Raw genomic sequence first — 17,673 nt, forward strand, 5'->3', positions numbered from 1 at the left:
ATGAGCAGAAATCAAGAGTCAGGCGCTCAATGGGCTGAGCCGCCCAGATGCCCCCCCTTTGTTTGTTGTTTTGAACTTTTAAAGTGTTTTGTTTTTTTAGTAACGTCTACTCCCAACGTGGGGCTCAAACTCACAACCCCAAGGTCAAGAGTTAGATGCTCTACCCACTGAGCCACCCGGGTACCCACTGTTTTGAACTTTTAATCTTCAAATGATTGCAAATTCAAAGGAAGCTTCAAGAGTAGTAATATATTTTTAAGCCAACATTTTGGTTTTGAAATGGAACATTTCATTGAAATAATTTTTTTAACTTTATTTATTTATTTTGAGAGAGAGAGAGAGAGAGAGAGAACAAGAGAGAGTGGGGGAGGTGCAGAGAGACAGGGAGAGAGGGAGAATCCCAAGAAGGCTCCGCGCTGTCAACGTGGAGTCCAATGCAGGGCTCAAACCCATGAACGGTGAGATCATGACCTGAGTGATAATCAAGAATTGGACACTTAACCGAATGAGCCACCCAGGCATCCCTCATTGAGATGATTTAAAACCATATTTTCTAAGGGTGAGCTCCTGATTTTGCACCCAGTTAACAAATATTTGTGAAGCATTCTCTGTATGTCACTTTCCTAGACACTGAGGATGCACATAGTAAGCTGTTAAACCTCTGTCTCAAACACTACCAAGCTGGAATTTCTCCAGGGTGGACTCAACTGGCTCTCTTTAACATTCCTGCCCGAGTAGCGTTGTCTTTTTTTTTTTTTTTTTTTGGCTAATTATCTTAACCATTTTCTTTTTTTCTATGTTCACCATTTTTTTAAAAAACATTTTTAATGTTTATTTGAGAGACAGAGAAAGAGCATGAACATGGGAGGGGCAGAGATAGGAGGAGACACGGAATCTGAAGCAGGCTCCAGGCTCCGAGCTGCCAGCACAGAGCTCGACTCGGGGCTCGAACTCACAAACCGCGAGATCATGACCTGAGCTGAAGTCAGACGCTTAACCCACTGAGCCCCCCAGGTGCCCCTATCTTCACCATTTTTAAGTGTACACTTCATAGTGTTAAGTGCACGCATATTATTGTGAAACAAATCTCCAGAACTTTTTAAAGTTCATTTTATTTTGAGAGAGAGCGCGTGCACCCAGAGCAGGGGAGGGACAGAATCTTAAGCGGGCTCCACGCCCGCCCCACTCGGGCTCAATCCATGACCTTGAGATCATGACCTGAGCTGAAATCAGGAGTAGAAATCTTAACGGAGCCACCCAGGCACCCCTGGAACTTTTTCATCTTGCAAAACTGAAACTCTGTATCTATTAAACAATAACTCCCTTTTTGCCCCTCCACCCAGCCCTGGGTAAACATCACTCTACTTTTGTTTCTGTGAATTTCGCTCCTTTTGAGTATGATTCCACCCAGTATTTGTCTTTTTATGACTGATTTAACCTAGCATAATGTGCTTAGAGTTCCTGTAGGTTTTGTGGCAAATGACAGCATTTCCTCCCTTTTTAAGGCAGAAGATTATTCCATTGTGTGGATATACCACATTCTGTTTATATGTTCGCTGTCCATGAAGATATGGGTTGTTTCTGCCTCTTGACTATTGTGAACAATGCTGCTGCGAACACGGGTGTACAAAGGGTGAGACCCTGATTTCAATTCTTCTATCTATATACCCAAATGTGGGATTGCTGGAACGAACTAACACTATGAAGTGTTTCTAAGTGCCAGTCTTTTTATACATACTACCTTGATTTTTCTCTCAAGCAACATTGCCCTTAAACCCAGACGACTGGAGCTCTTGGGCTGGGTGGGTGCCTTATTAACTACCTTCGTAGATGATGAGGAGCTCAAGCAACCTAGAAGGTGATGAGGTGCCTGGATGGCTCAGTTAAGTGTTGGAGTCTTGATCTCAGCTCATGTCTTGATCTCAGGGTTGTGAGTTCAAGGCCTGCGTTGGGCTCCGCCCTGGGCATGAAGCCTTCTTTAAAAAGAAAAGAAACAAACAAAAGAAACCTAGAGGGTGTACCCTAAGAAACCCATATGCCTTCCTTCAGACCACACTCTGGGTAGCTTTCCAAAACTCGTCTTTCCCAGGTCGACCCTCTCCAGGACAGGTCTAGTGTGCACAGCCATAGGCCCAGACAGCAGCCACCGGCAGCTCTAGGGAAGAGGCATGGTGTGAATCTTCAGGGTGTGTGTTTACATGCAAACATACAAAGCCCCTCACACTTCAGGATCAAGTATCCTGAATGATAGGGGGCCTCCATTTGTCCTTTTTCTCTGGACTCTTGCAAAAATAAAAGTAGCTATAATGTTATTACACAAATGTGAACTATTGACAAGATCTGAAGAACATTTAGTTCCTCTATTGCAAACCTGTTTTGAATTGGCTGTATTTTCTAAACTCAGTTTGTCACTAGCTGCCCAGTGTAGGAGTCTAGTTGCTACTTAGTAAGGAAGCCTGCACCAGGGTGGGGAGTCTGTTCTTTTCCTTTGCATGTGTACCCTCCATTAGTGCTAATGGAAAACACAGATGCTACATTCATGCAACCAGCGGAGAAAAGACCCTGAACTGTCAATGCCACGGGGTAGACACTGACGCAGGCAATTCAGTAAGTGCACCCTGCGATGCACAAATGGAGGGTCGAAAAGGTGCATGAGCTTGTTTGACTACACGGACATACGAATTTGTGGCTGTATAGCCCAGTCCCATAAGCAGCCTGGGAAGGAGGTTTTGTGGGGAGATGAGGTAAAGTCGTCTTGTTTTCTTGGCAAGCTAAAATGATTCCTTTCAGGAATAATCTTCCAAATCAGCTGCTTATTACACATATTACAGATCGATATTGGGCCAGGAATGTAGTAGAAGTAAAACTTGCTTGAGAAGGGTCGTAATCAAGGAGCAGCCTTGGACAGCTAAGAGGCATCATTCTCTTCCAGCAGCTATGTTTCTTCCAGGACTGGCCAACTAGACCCATCCCATCCTGACTGGGGCTCAGGCTCCAGACTGAATGCCCCTGATCTTAGCGTCCTTCACATGCCACCCCGCAGGAACCTCACATTCGGTAAGTCCAAATCTGAGGCCTCGTCATCACCACCCCCGCCCCCCTCCCCAAACCTGCACCTTTCCCTGTGTTCCCAGTATCAGTTCCCTGGCAGTAGCAACCCACCCCCACCTGTCACTCAAGGCTGAATATTCCTCAGCTCCTCCCACATCTCCCCCAAGCCCTTGTGCTCATTCTGCTCGCTGGATTTGCTAATCTCTTTCACATGCTGTTCGCTCAATTCTGCCTGTGCCCACCGCAACCTCCTATTTCCAGGACAGTTTATAGCCCCGAAAACGTCCAGCCTTCAGTCCCTCTCACCCCCATCATCTTTTTCGAAGTCTCTGCGGCACTCACCTACCAGAGATATTTTTCTACAATGTGAATACAATCACACCCTTCCACTTCAGCTGTTCCCCCACTACCCTAGATGTGAAAAGGACTTCCGAGTGCCTGCTTTCCCACCCCCACCCCAAGTATTAGCCAGGGGCTCTCTTGTTGCTCTCAGGCCCTTTGCACAAATTTCTTCACCCTATTTTCTTTTAAATGTTTATTTATTTGGAGGGGGGGGGGCAGGCGCAGAGAGGGAAAGTGAGAATTCCAAGCTGGCTCCCCGCTATCAGCGCAGAGCCCAAATGGGGGTCTTGATCTCAGGAACTGTGAACCATGACCTGAGCAGAAACCAAGACTCGGACACATAACTGACTGAGCCACCCAGGCACCCCGGCTTCTTCGAACTTAAGACTCGATCCTCCTCTCCGTTGCTCTTAGTTTTACTGTTTTTTGTTCTGTTTTCAGTGTTTATTTTTGAGAGAGAGAGACTGACAGAACGTGAGTGGGGAAGGGTGGAGAGAGAGAGGGAGACACATAATCTGAAACAGGTTCCAGTCTTTGAGCCGTCAGCACAGAGCCAGACTCCAGGGCTCCAACTCAGGAATGGCTAGATCATGACCTAGGTCATGAAGCTTAACCAACTGAGCCACCCAGGCGCCCCACTACTGTTGGTTATTTATTTAACAAATATTTACTGAACATCTACTGCTTTGCCAGGCTATGCCCTAAACGCTGAGGTTTTGGAATGGGAAGAACAAAAAGCCTCCTGGCCACGTGGCATTTACATATAAGGGATTACAGGCACCTCCCCAGCACAAGGAATGGGAGACCTTCATCTGCCCTCCGCCTTCCGAGGGCTCCCCACAGATGACCTGTGGGGGCCATCCCTTCATTTGGCCCCTATCTCACTGACTCTTTCCCTAACAGTCCACGAGAACGGCTTGACTGGTCTAGACCACCCTCCGTCTACGTACAGGCCACACTGCGCATGCTCTCTGCGGTCCTGAGCGCGAGTTTGCAAGCTACGCCTACCCGAGGCTGGGAGTGGGCACTTCCGAGCACCCCACACCCCTTCTGCCTTAATGGTACACCCCACGCGCGTGCGCCCGGGCGGCGGAAATAAGCCTTGGGGGCGGGGCCTGTTGTGTCTCGTGACGGAAGTGTGGTGGCGTCCCGCCGCGCGGGCTTTTTGGAAGTTCGCTGCAGCGGTGGAGCTGAGGTAACCGTGCCGAGGGGGCTCGCTGCACGGGCCGTGGGACCCTGCGCCGGGGGCGGCGAGCGGGTGCGCGAGGGCGGGAGGGCTGCCGTTCCGAGCTGGCGTTCTGGTGTTTTCTCTGGGGTGTTTCCCGCCGCGTCTTTCGGTTTCCGCGGCTCCCTCCTCCCGGCCGTGCTACCCTCTCCGCGCTCGTCTTCGATTCTTCGCTCTCCGTCAGGGTTCAGCTCTTGCGCCCGAGAAACGTAACCCCATTCCGCCTCTAGCTCAGTCACGGTCGGCATCGCCAGCTGCCTCGCTCCGGGGTTTCTGTTTGTGGTTACGTGGTGCTCTCGGGGAAGCCCAGGCGCGAAACCCGGCGCGTCTCCTTCCCGGGGCCGCTAAGCTCGGCGCCTCTGGGCGAGGGGTGTGCCGGGCGCACCGGCGCTGCGCAGCCGCCCGCTAGTTACTCATCTCTGGTGGTCGGCCGAATTTAGCAAAACGCACCTGCTGGGATAGGTTGATTTCAGCATATTCCGCTTCTGGCTGCGCGTCTCTCTTGGTCAGTATGCCCTTCGTGCATTTTCTCTGCCCACCCCGGGCTCTAACCGGGGTAAGGGGGTCGGAGCAGGCGATCTGGGGGTCGGGAGCTGGGCAGACCTAGGCTTTATTTTTGCCTCTTCCACTGCTGGCCTTTTAACCTTGGGGCGATTACTTTATCCCTCCGAATTCTAAAAGACGTTCATCTAAATTGGGGCTGATAACACCTACTCGACAGGGTTGGTATGAGGGTCAAATGAGCGGGTCTTGGGACTCGTAGGGAGTTCAGTGATTTATTCAGCAAATAATTTACCGGGAGCCTGTTATAAGGCAGGTACCGGTGTTTAAATACTGGAGGTTCACTGGTAAACAAAACCAGACATGGCCCCCTGGCCTCCTGGAGTTCATAGTCAAGGGGGAGATACAGTCCTTAAGCTAGCATTAGAAATACGACTTTATTTATTTTTTTAAATTTACATTTCTTTTTTTTTTAATATTTTTATTTATTTTTGGGACAGAGCATGAGCAGGGGAGGGGCAGAGAGAGAGGGAGACACAGAATTTGAAGCAGGCTCCAGGCTCTGAGCCATCAGCCCAGAGCCCGACGTGGGGCTCGAACTCACGGACTGTGAGATCATGACCTGAGCTGAAGTCAGACGCTTAACCGACTGAGCCACCCAGGCGCCCCTAGAAATACAACTTTAAAGGTGTGGTGATGGGGACGTAGTAGGATTCTCGCACAGAGAGTCATGACCCCCGAGGCTTTTCTTTCCAGGAAGCAACTTTATTTCTGTTGGCACTGTGCAGTTGGGTTCCAACCCGAAGAACTGAGCCCCGAACTTCCCGTGGTGTAGTTTTTTTTTTTTTTTCTTAAATACATTTTCTATTTTTTTGTCTCCCGTACATGGTAACACACAAACACGTCGTCTGATTAAGTAGTCTCAGTACATAAAAGATCAGGAGGGATGTTGTCACGTAGGCGCATAGCCAGGTTACCTTGAAGTTTTTTGTTTTTTCTTTTCTCATCTTTTTTTCCTCTCCTTAGGGAAGGGACCCTAAGGAGAGAAGAGAAATTGCTGTTGCCTTCAAAGGATGTAGTAGGGGAGTGTTTAACCTAGACAGAGCTTCTGGGGAAGTGTAGATTGAGCTGAGCTCTGAAGGATTTGTAGGAATTAAAAGATTAGAGGGCAGGGGATGAAAGGAGGGGTATGTATGTGAGTTCCAGACAGAAAAACATCTATGAGGGCCTGTGGCAGGAGAACTTGGGATTTGAAGGACTGAAGGCAATTCAGTGTGGCTAGAGTATATAGGGATTAAGGGTGGAGTTAGGTGTGGGCCAGACCCTGCAGGACTTTTTTTTATCCTGACTTCAGGATATGGGACTGATAGGAGAGAAGATGGCTGAAGAGTTTTAAGGTGAGGATGGAGATGGAGTTTCAGCTGCATTAACAAAAAGATTACTTTAATTGCTGTGTGGGGGACAAGTTAGGAAGCTTTTGTCGTAGTTCAGGTGAGAGGTGGTGGTGACTTTGGAGTGATGTGGGAGTAGTGGATCTCAGAAGTAGATTTGAGAGCTGATTAGGGGTTCACATTGACAGGACTTGGTAGTGGATGTGGAGGAGGACGGTGGAATTGTTAAGAATGTTGTCCAGGCTTCTGGTTTCAGTCTGAGTGGATGGTGGTACAACTTATGGGGATGGGAAACATAAGAGGAAATACAGGAGGAGCAGCAGGTGGTCTTTTCACCAGTCTGCATTTCCCCCTACCCATAATACTCTTATAGCTGCTCACTAAATCCTACTTCCTAATGTCCCTGCCTTTCACCTTTTTCTTTTACACTTCCCAGGATCACCACCCGAATATAGGCCTTTGCCTCTATCATTAAAATAGGCCTCAATAACTTCTTAGTCTCTGCTCCTTATCCTTACTCTCTCCGTGCTTTATTTTTTTAATGTTTATTATTTTTTAAATTTAATTTGTTGTCAGATTGGCTAACATACAGTGTGTAAAGCGTGCTCTTAGTTTTTGGGGTAGATTCCCATGATTCATCGTTTACATACAACACCCAGTGCTCGTCCCAACAAGTGCCCTCCTCAATGCCCATCACCCATTTTCCTCTCTCCTCCACCTCTCATCCAACCTCAGTTTGTTCTCTGTATTTGAGAGTCTCTTATTTATTATTTTTGAGAGTGCGCATGCGCACACACGGAGGGAGAGAGAGAGAGAGACAGACAGACACAGAATCTGAAGCAGGCTCCAGACTCTGAGCTGTCCGCACAGAGCCTGATGCAGCGTTGAATCCTTGAACTAACTGTGAGATCATGACCTGAGCCGAAGTCAGGATGCTTAACTGACTGAGCCACCCAGCGCCCCCTCTCTCTCCCTACTTTAATCTACATGCTTGATACCAGATTGTTTCCTCAAGACCTTTTCCAGTCTTAAACCGGCAGAATCTGAATCAGGCAGATTCTCTTTTGCTCCAGAAGTTTTGATTGCTGTCTATTATTTACAGAATAAAAGCTAAATCCCTTAAACCTGGCATTTAAGATCTTGTACAGTTTATTCCCAGTCTGTCTTTCTAGCCATCCTATTCACTGTTCCTCTACTTCAACTCTGTACCTCAGGCAGTTTACTCATTTTCCCCAAATAAGTTTTTCAAATTCTCCTATAAAAGCCTTTCTTCCTGTCATTCTCCTTCCCAGTAGTGTATAGAGTATACCATCTGGTTATCTTGACTACCTAATTTAATCTCTTGAGTTCCAGTTCAAGCTTCCCTCTGCTGGGATGCCTTCTTGATGTTTGAGCACACATTTATTTCGTTAGTCTTGTTAACTTCTTTTTTTTTTTTTTTTTAATTTTTTTGAATGTTTTTATTTTTGACAGAGAGAGAGAGAGAGAGGGAGACACAGAATTCGAAGCAGGCTCCAGGCTCCGAGCTGTCAGCATAGAGCCCGATGCGGGGCTCAAACTCACGGACTGTGAGACCATGACCTGAGCCAAAGTTGGACGCTCAACCGACTGAGCCACCCAGGCACCCCAGTCTTGTTAAACTTCTTACTAGTTTTCATACCATTTCATTGGCACTTTGCCTTTATAGTGTTTTTGGTTTATTCATTTGTGAAATATTATTATATGCTTGTAATAATATTCTTGTGTGTATATTTATAATTTATCACACTATTAAGTGCTAGCTTTGTTCTAGGCAGTGTGCTGGGTAGATGCTAAAAAAATTAAAATGGGCAAAAATTCTGAAACCACTTGATTAGAATACAAGTTTCTAATCAGAAATTCCAGGGAATTTTCCAAATTATTTTGGTTTGGATGAAAATCACCTACTCATACTGGTTAGTAGCCCTTAACCTATGGAGTACCTGCTGTGTACCTGCTGTGTTAACTCAGTTAACAGGGAGGGAAGGAAAACAGTCAAGCTTGTTTCCTTGTGGAAGTTTCATCCAGCTCTGACACTTTTCCCTTACAGTTCCCTGATAGAGCAACAATGGACCAGAAAATATTATCTCTAGCAGGAGAAAAAACAGCAGACAAACTGCAGGAATTGCTTCAGGCTGTGAAAGAAGATGATGTAAGTATTAAGCATGTTCTGCTATAAAGCAAATGTCAAGCATGATGACAAATTCAAAGAACATGTTAGAAAAATTACTCTGCCACTCTACCTCCTACTCACCTTAGGAAACAAGGATTTTTTGAGAAATGTTGAGAAATGGGGAGAGGAAGAAAATAGACAATCGAAGGGCATTTGTATACAACTGTATAGCATTTAAGTATTTATGCAATTATATATAAATATATACACACACATACAATACATATGTACATACATACAAATTAGGGTACTTTTAAGGTTATTAGAACAATCCTCCTTGAAGGTAATGTCCTGATTATAGTTTTTGATGTGACATTTTGCCTACTGATGCTTCTTTATTAATATTTTCCCCTAAAAAAGATAAATTCAGAAGCAGTACAATATTTTGAAATTCTTTTTTTTTATTTTTATTTTCTAACATTTATTCATTTTTGAGAGTGAGAGAGACAGAGTATGAGCGGGGGAGGGGCAGAGAGAGAGGGAGACACAGAATCCAAAGCAGGCTCCAGGTTCTGAGCTGTCAGCACAGGGCCCAATGCGGGGCTTGAATTCATGGACTGCGAGATCATGACCTGAGCTGAAGTCGGATGTTTAACCGACTGAGCCACCCAGGCGCTCCAAATATTTTGAGATTCTTATGTGAATCTTCTTACTCTCCGGATACACTTCTCCTTTTTGCATAATATGTGTTCTTAGCTTATTCATATTTGTGTATGGAAAGGAATCCCTCCTTAACATTAACCTTAAATATTAAGTATATATGTCTAAACGAGTTAAGACTTTGCATATTATGTTTTTAAAGGAATTTTTGTATGCCTGTGTTGTGGTACATTGTAATTTCTGTTAAAATGTGACACTAATTGGGAATTGAGGTAGGGGTGGGCTCTGTTTTGTTTTTTTTAATTAACAAAAGCAGGACTGCTTTTGTAGCAGTTTTTTGAGACAAGCCATTGCATGAGCTGTAGCTTGAGTTATTCTATAGACATTAAGATTTGGTTAAAACCAACTTTTAATTAGTTTATTGATTTAGAACTTAGGTTTTATATGCTTTTGAACTTGAAGAGGCCTTAACATTAACCATAATAAGCAAAAATAAGAACTAGAACAAAATTCACGATATAAATAGATGCTGTGAATTACTTCTCTCATTCTTGCTTATCCCTAGAAAAGATCTCTATCTCTTGGCTTTTGTAAAGATGAAATGAGTTAATGCATGTAAACCATCTAGTAGACACTGAATAATTTTTTTTTTAACGTTTATTTTTGAGAGAGAAGGAGAGACACGGCGTGTGAGCGGGGCAGGGGCAGAGAGAGGGAGACACAGAATCCGAAGTAGGCTCCAGGCTCTGAGCTGTCAGCACAGAGCCCGATGCGGGGCTCGAACTCATGAACCATGAGATCATAACCTGAGCTGAAGTCGGACGCTCAACCGACTGAGGCACCCCGCGCTGAATAATTCTTAGCAAAATTCCTTCACTGACACGGACACAGTCTTCTGAACATTTCTCTTTTGTTAACATTTGCCTTAAAAGTTTATTACCTCAAACTGGACAAAATTTCTCTTATTTTCCCATTAATGCAGAATCACCTTTTTGGCCATAATATCGTACTGTTGTCTCATTGCTTTTACAAGCAACTAAAATCCCAACTCATTTTTGCGGATGTTGGTATTAGGCTAATTTTCTTCATCTCTGAATTTTTGTAGTTAGTTTTTAGAACCCACATATAAAATTATATACTTATATCTTAATTATCTTTTAAAATTAATTGCATTTTGCTCTATCAAGATCTTTTTGTATCTTGATTCTGTTGACCAGTGTAGTAGTCATCTTTTTATATCCTCTACAAATTTATTAAGTATTCCAGCAATATATACATTCAGTTTATTTAATGTCCATAGAAGATATGCTTAGAGTAAAAAATTACAAAACACATAAAGAAGTCCATGATAAGAGGGGCACCTGGGTGGCTCAGTTGGTTAAGTGTCTGACTCTCAGTTTTGGCTCAGGTCATGATCTCATGATTTTGTGAGTTTGAGTCCTTCATCAGGCTCTGTGCTGACAGTGTGGTGCCTGCTTGGGATTTTCTCTCTATTCCTCTCTCTCTGCCCCTCCACCGCTCGTGCTGTCTTTGTCTCTCTCAAAAAAAAAAAAAAAAAAAAAGTCCATGACAAGAAAGACTGACATATCCAGCAATGGGAAAATTCACATTGAAGGATTTAGAGAATATAGGGGAATCTAAAAGGTACTCTAGAGTACACAAATATTCGGGGTGCCTAGGTGGCATTCAACTCTTGATTTTAGCTCAGGTCATGATCCCCCAGGGTCATGGGATTGAGCCCCATGTCATGGGCTCACACTCAGTGCAGAACCTGTTTAAGATTTCTCTCTCTCCCTGCCCCCCCCTCCACTCACACATTCTCTCTAAAATAAAAAATATATATATTTCATGTAAATATTTAATATGATTTTTAATATACTCAAATATGTAAATGAAGAAATAGAATCCATAAAATAAGAAGGGATAGATTTGGAAAACAGAAAACTTCTAGAAATGGAAACCTTGACAGTTAGCAGTGGACTAAACACTGCTAAAGAGGAAATTAGTGAAGTGGATTACAGACCTGGGGATACCTCAACAAAGCAAAGATTGTAAAGAGATGGGAAATATGAATACTATTTAAAATACGTGGAGAATACTTTAATAAAAGAATATATCTTTGGGGCTGGCTGACTTAGTTGGTGGAGCCTCCACATATGGTGTAGAGATTGCTTAAAAAAAAAAAGAAAAAAAAAATTTTTTTTTTCTTTTTTTTAAGCGAGAGGGTGCAGGTGAGTGAGGGGCAAAGAGAGAACGAATCCCACAAGGGGCAGAGAGAAAGAAGTGGGGCTTACCTGTGGCTTATGTTTTACTTGAAGCAGGGCTTGAGCTCACCTGATGTGGAACTCAAACTCCTGAACTGTGAGATAATCACCTCAGCCAAAGTCAGATGCTTAATGACTGAGCCACCAGGCACCCAAAAAATAAAATATTATTACAATTTTTTTTTAAGTTTATTATTTTGAGAGCATGTGAGCAGGGGAGGGACAGAGACAGAAGGGAGGGAGAGAATCCCAAGCAGGCTCTGCACAGCCTGACACAGGTTCTGAACTGCGAGATCGTGACCTGAGCTGAAATCAAATCAAGAGTCAGACGTTTAACTGACTGAGGCACGTAGGCCTCCCTACCCCCTGTCCAAAACCAAAATCTTTAAAAAAAAAAAAAAAAAAGTATATATATATATATCTTTTTAAACATGTAGATTTGTGTCATGTACTAAAGCACAAAGAAAACATTGATAGGTCTCATTAGGTAGAAATATATAAACCACCCTCTTTGGTCACAATTCAGTAAAACTAGAAATCAGAAATGAAATAAATACAAACGGATTTTCTACTGGGAAATAAAATACCTTTTAAACAATTTTTGGGTAAAAAGGGATATGACAACAGAAATTATAGGATTTCTAAAAAAATAATGAAAATACTACATATCAGAATCCATGGAATACTTTTAAAAATCACCTAAGTCAATTAAAAGGAAATAAATAAATTATCAAAAAGCAGTAAACAAGAGCACAAAGAAAGTACTAAAATAAAAATGGAAACTAATCAAGTAGATCAAATTATTTATACAGTTCAAAATTATTATTATTCAGCAAAATCCTGATTCCTTGAAAAATTAGACAAAACCATTGACTAATCAAGAAAGCAATGTGGTAAACCCAAATGTACAAAATAAGAAATGAGAAGGGGGAAATAACTATTAATAAAGAGAGAATGTCAAAAAATAGTAAGAGACTACTTCATACATATCTATGCAAATAAATTTGAAAATCTAGAGGAAATGGATAATTAAGAATATACAGTTTAATAAAATTGACCCAATTTGAGATGGAACGCTTAACTGGAAGCAATTTCCATAGAAGGAAGAGTTAATCAAGCAGTTAAGTCACACAAAAATACTAGGCCCAGATAATTTCACAGGGGACTTCTACCAAGCATAGAAATCAGAAGTTAGAGATAGTCTCAGTGCTACATAATTTGTTTGATAGCATATATAATACATAAGGATATGTACATACATAAGGAAAACTTGTAGATGCTTTTATAAAGTGTAACACTGAACCCTAAATTTGATAAAGATAGCATATTTTCACTTAGGAATATTGATGCAAAAACCTTAAATACTAGAGGACAGAGTCTAATACCAGATTAAAAAAAAATACACCATGACCAAATGGAGTTTATACCAAGAATACAAGGTTGGTTCAGTAATAGAAAGTATATTACCACAAAGACCATGTGATTATCTTCAGAAATTAGAGACAGCCTTTGACAAAATCCAGCACTCATTCCTAGTAAAAACTCTTGAGAAAATAGGAGTGGGTGGCTTTTTCCTTAATAAGATAAAATACTTGTATAGATCTGAAAGTCAGCATCCTGTTTTTCTTTTTTTTCTTTTTAAGTTTTTATTTAAATTTCAGTTAGTTAACATACAGTGCAATATTGGTTTCTGGAGAATTCAAGTTAGCATCTTAATGGGAAACCCTGGAGGCATTTATGCTAAGATCAGGCACCAGGCTGTATGCCTACTCTCTCCATCACTATTTAACATTGTTCTGGTCTGTTAGCCAATGCAATTAGTCTAGAGAAAACAATGAAAGGCATAAAAATAGAAAAAAGATGTAAAACCATGTGTCTTTGCAGATACCATAATAGTACACCTGGAAAATCCTGAAGAATCCATGATCAAACCATCTACAACAAGAGGGCAGCTAGGTAGCAGAATATAAAATTGTGTAAAAATCAATAGCATTTTTTTTAAGTTTATTTATTTTGAGAGAGAAAGTGCAAGTAGAGGAGGGGCAGAGAGAATCCCAAGCAGGCTCTGCACTGTCATGTGGAGCTCAGTACAGGGCTCAAATCCATGAACCCTGAGATCATGACCTGAACCAAAGTCGGACACTTAACTGATATAATCATCCAGGCATCTCTCAATAGCGTTTCATACACATAAAAACAAAGCTCATATAGAAAAATAAGAATAGCTAGGAAAACACTGAAATGGAAGATATCTGAGGAAGGACTAGCCCTACTGGACAGTGAACATACCAAAAACCCTCTGTAATGAAAAATGTGATATTGGTGCATGAGAGGAAAACAGATAATGGAATGACAAAGTCTCAAAATAGACCCAACACATAAAATCTAGTCTATTATAAGGTGGTATCCCAAATAATTGGGGCAAAGATCCTATGTAATAAATAGTGTTGGGACAACTAGTTAGCCATTTAGAAAAAATAGATAAAATTAGATGTATTCTGCATACACTGTTCAAGAATAAGCTCCACAATCAGAGGTCTAAATGTAAAAACCAAACCTAAATATTAGAAGAAAACGTGGATGAATTCCTCTTTTGAACTGTAGTGCAGAGAAAGCTTTTCTAGGATTCAAAATCTGGATACCTTAAAAGGTTGATAAATTTACCTACATATCTATAAAATTTACATGACCAAAAATACCATACACAATCAAAACACAAATGACAAATTGGGAGAAGATATTTGCAGTTTTCACAGACAAAGGGTTAATATTCCTAATTCATAAATAACTTACAATAATTGAAGGAGGAGAAAAGTCAAAAAATCCTATTAAAAAGAGCAAAAGGAGTATAGAGGATAATCACAGTGACATAAAAATGACCATAACATAAGAAAGGATGCTCGACCTCACTCATAAGAGAAAATTCAAGTAAAACCATTACTACCTGTCAGTAGGAAAAATTGAACAGCTTGTCTGTACACTCTTGCCGAGACCAGGGAAGCAGTCACTCATACGTTGCTGGTAGGAATGCAAACGCAGTGAGACCGTGATTAGAATCTGGTTAGAAGGATAGATAACAAATAAACCCTGAACTTTTTTTTTAAGATTTTATTTTTTAGTAATCTCTTTACCCAATGTGGGGGCTTGAACTCACAATCCCGAGATCAAGGTTCACATGCTATAGCAATGGAGCCAGCCAGCCAGGTGCACCCCCCCACCCCCCGCCTAAAGATTTTATTTATTTATTTTTTAATTTTTTTTTTTTCCAACGTTCATTTATTTTTGGGACAGAGAGAGACAGAGCATGAACGGGGGAGGGGCAGAGAGAGAGGGAGACACAGAATCGGAAACAGGCTCCAGGCTCCGAGCCATCAGCCCAGAGCCTGACGCGGGGCTCGAACTCCCGGACCGCGAGATCGTGACCTGGCTGAAGTCGGACGCCCAACCGACTGCGCCACCCAGGCGCCCCTAAAGATTTTATTTTTAAGTAATCTCTGTATCTAACACGGGTCTCACATTCACAACTCTGAGATCAAAAGTTGCACGTTCCATTGACTGAGCCAGCAGGGCTCACCAATCCTGAAATTTTAAAATAGGATTACTTATTGTAGCGGCACAGGCAAAGCAATTCTGAAATGATTTTAGATAGATTACAGAGTTCAGCAAATGAGTAAATGTGTTGATGTTGGCATTTTTAGTGTTAGAAAGGATGTACAAATCTAGGATCTGGGAAGGCAAGAAAGAACGCTGTGGGGATAGATTAGAAATGGAAGTATTGATACGAATTTATGGTTCTCATGTATATGTGTGTATATGCATATCTGCATGCACATATATATTTGTATGTATTTGCATATACACGTGTATTTTTTTTTCTTTAGCTCTGTTCACTGGAAGAACTAAGAAGCAGTTAAGATGCCACGGTAGTAACAAGTACACCCATGACCTAGATCTTTGGTCTCTTAATAAATGATCATTCCCCACTGAAAGGAACCAGGGCTTTTCAGAGAAAGGGAGAATTTCAAGGGTGGGCATGATGGATACAAGATGAGCCGGGAACATCTTATAAACCAGAAAGTAAAGAAGTGCCCAGAAAAAATGATGAGGGCATGTCACAAAGACATAGGAACCAGCTTAAAGGGGCTTCCATCACCCAAATCTGGGACCATTAGAACATCAAAATAATTAAGTTCAATTACGAATTATAAACTATTGAAAAATAAATTTGTGAGTCCATACTGATAATAAAAAAATAAATGGAGAGAAGGAAGGTCTTGCCTCTGTGCTAGAGTTAGAAAATCACCATTTTGCAGCTATCATGGTGAAGATTGGATCAGGCAAGAAACATCAGTGGGTGCTAAATCCAGGGAGATTTTTTTTTTTTTTTTAGTTTTTATTTTAAGCTACTTTTAGACTTACAGAAAAGTTGTAAAAATAATACAGAGAATTTCTGGGTATCTTCCTCAGCATCTTACATAACCTTAGTCACTATTTTAAGAATTAAGAAATTAACATTGGTGCAATACCATTAGCAAACCTGTTTCTCCCCGGTGTTGTTTCTCGCCCCCCAGAATCCTGCTCATCATACAACATGCACTTGTTATTTTTCCCTGACTTTCTGCAGTTTGCAACAGTTCCTCGGTCTGTCCTTGTTTCTCATGATCTTGATAACCCTGAAGAGTATTGATCGGTTATTTTGCTGAATGTTCCTCAATTGGTGCCTGTCTGATGTGTCCCATGGTTAGCCTGAGGTCATTCATCCCTGATAAAAGGAGCCCAGAAATGGTGCTGTACCTTTTTCAGTGTATTGTATCCCTGGGCTCCTGATATCTGTGTCATTCTGGTGATACTGACTTTGATAACCTGGTAATGGTGGTTGTTGCTGGGCTTTTCCATTATACTAGGGGAAAATTAGATGAGCAGGATAGGTGCATGGTCAAAGTGTCTGTCTACAAACTGCTCACTGGTTGCAACAGGAGGGAGGAAAGTAATTACAAAGTGGGAAAATTAAGCAACGCCCTTGACTGAATGACCAGAATTAATATTACCAGTGAGGGATAGATGGGCATCACATGCCTCCAGGTGTGATACTATGGGAAGGATGCTGTATCACCTGTGTTGAGACTGGGAATGCATAGACTCTGTAATCGTGAGAAAATATCAGACATTGCAAAGTGAGGACTGTTGTATGAAAAAAAAAGTTTGTTTTTGGACTGTGCCATTAATTTGGTGGTTCCAGCCTCCCAATTAAAAGAACAACTTTCATGTTTTCTGAAAAAACAAGGACATGTAATCTTAGTTGACTTTTGTGTTTTAAAATATAATAAAAAGCATAAAGTCAAAAAGGAAGATGAAAGATCTAAATGGAGGAAGGAGGAGAGCTGAGGACAGAGGGAGTAGAGAACTGTATTTGAGTACCTGTTGTACATTGGGCTCTGTGCAAAGTCCTCTACCTGTCATCTAATTTATTCCTCCTAACAGTCCTTGGAGGTGGGGAGATGGACCCACATAACAGTGAAATAATTTGGCTGAGGTTATGAAGTTAGTAAGTGTCATGACCAGGATTCATCTTCTGATTCTGGATCCAGTTTTTTTTTCTCCCATGCCACACTGCCTTCTAATGAAACATTGGTTTCAAGATGAATTGGGGTTTCTTAGCCTTACCGCTTTTCGCGTTTCGGACTGTGTAACTCTTTGCTGACTGGTGCTGTCCTTTGTCTTGTAGGGTGTTTATCAGCATCCGCGGTCTTAATCCATTAGATGATTATAGCACCCTTCCAGTTATGACAACTAAAAATGTCTCCAGGCATTGCCCGGTGTACTCTGGGTTTGGAGGGAGGGAGAAAATCAGACAAAAGGGTTGACAAATTCCCCTTTGAGAGTTATGTTAAGGGATGAGCATTCTGTTGAGAGGTTTCAGGCAGAGCAGTCAGGTACTTCCTTATGTATTTAAGAAGGGAGAAATGGACTTGAGTCCAAAAGATCAGGCACGTGTAGTTGTGGAAGAGAACAAATTCACTGTTATATTAGTTTGCTTCTGTGACACTCCTTTCTATGGATATTGTTAGCCTCACTTTCTCAGTCTTTGTGGGCTGCTGCTTCTCTTCT

The 17,673-nt window shown here is 42.0% G+C and overlaps 1 protein-coding gene across 1 annotated transcript in view; it reads left to right on the plus strand.

The window, feature by feature from the left end:
* The first annotated feature begins 4,517 nt into the window (after window positions 1–4,517).
* Window positions 4,518–17,673, plus strand: part of FANCI (FA complementation group I) — an 86,045-nt gene continuing 72,889 nt past the window's right edge. The window contains exons 1-2 of the mRNA XM_047086560.1: window positions 4,518–4,588; window positions 8,579–8,680. Of these exons, the coding sequence (XP_046942516.1) occupies window positions 8,597–8,680 (84 nt within the window). The 5' untranslated portion in view covers window positions 4,518–4,588; window positions 8,579–8,596. The remainder of the gene's footprint in view (window positions 4,589–8,578; window positions 8,681–17,673) is intronic.

This window comes from Lynx rufus, unplaced genomic scaffold, assembly GCF_022079265.1.
Source record: "Lynx rufus isolate CCGP_SWC_20201006 ecotype Redwood Valley unplaced genomic scaffold, mLynRuf1.p SCAF_21, whole genome shotgun sequence".
Classification (NCBI taxonomy): Eukaryota; Metazoa; Chordata; class Mammalia; order Carnivora; family Felidae; genus Lynx; species Lynx rufus.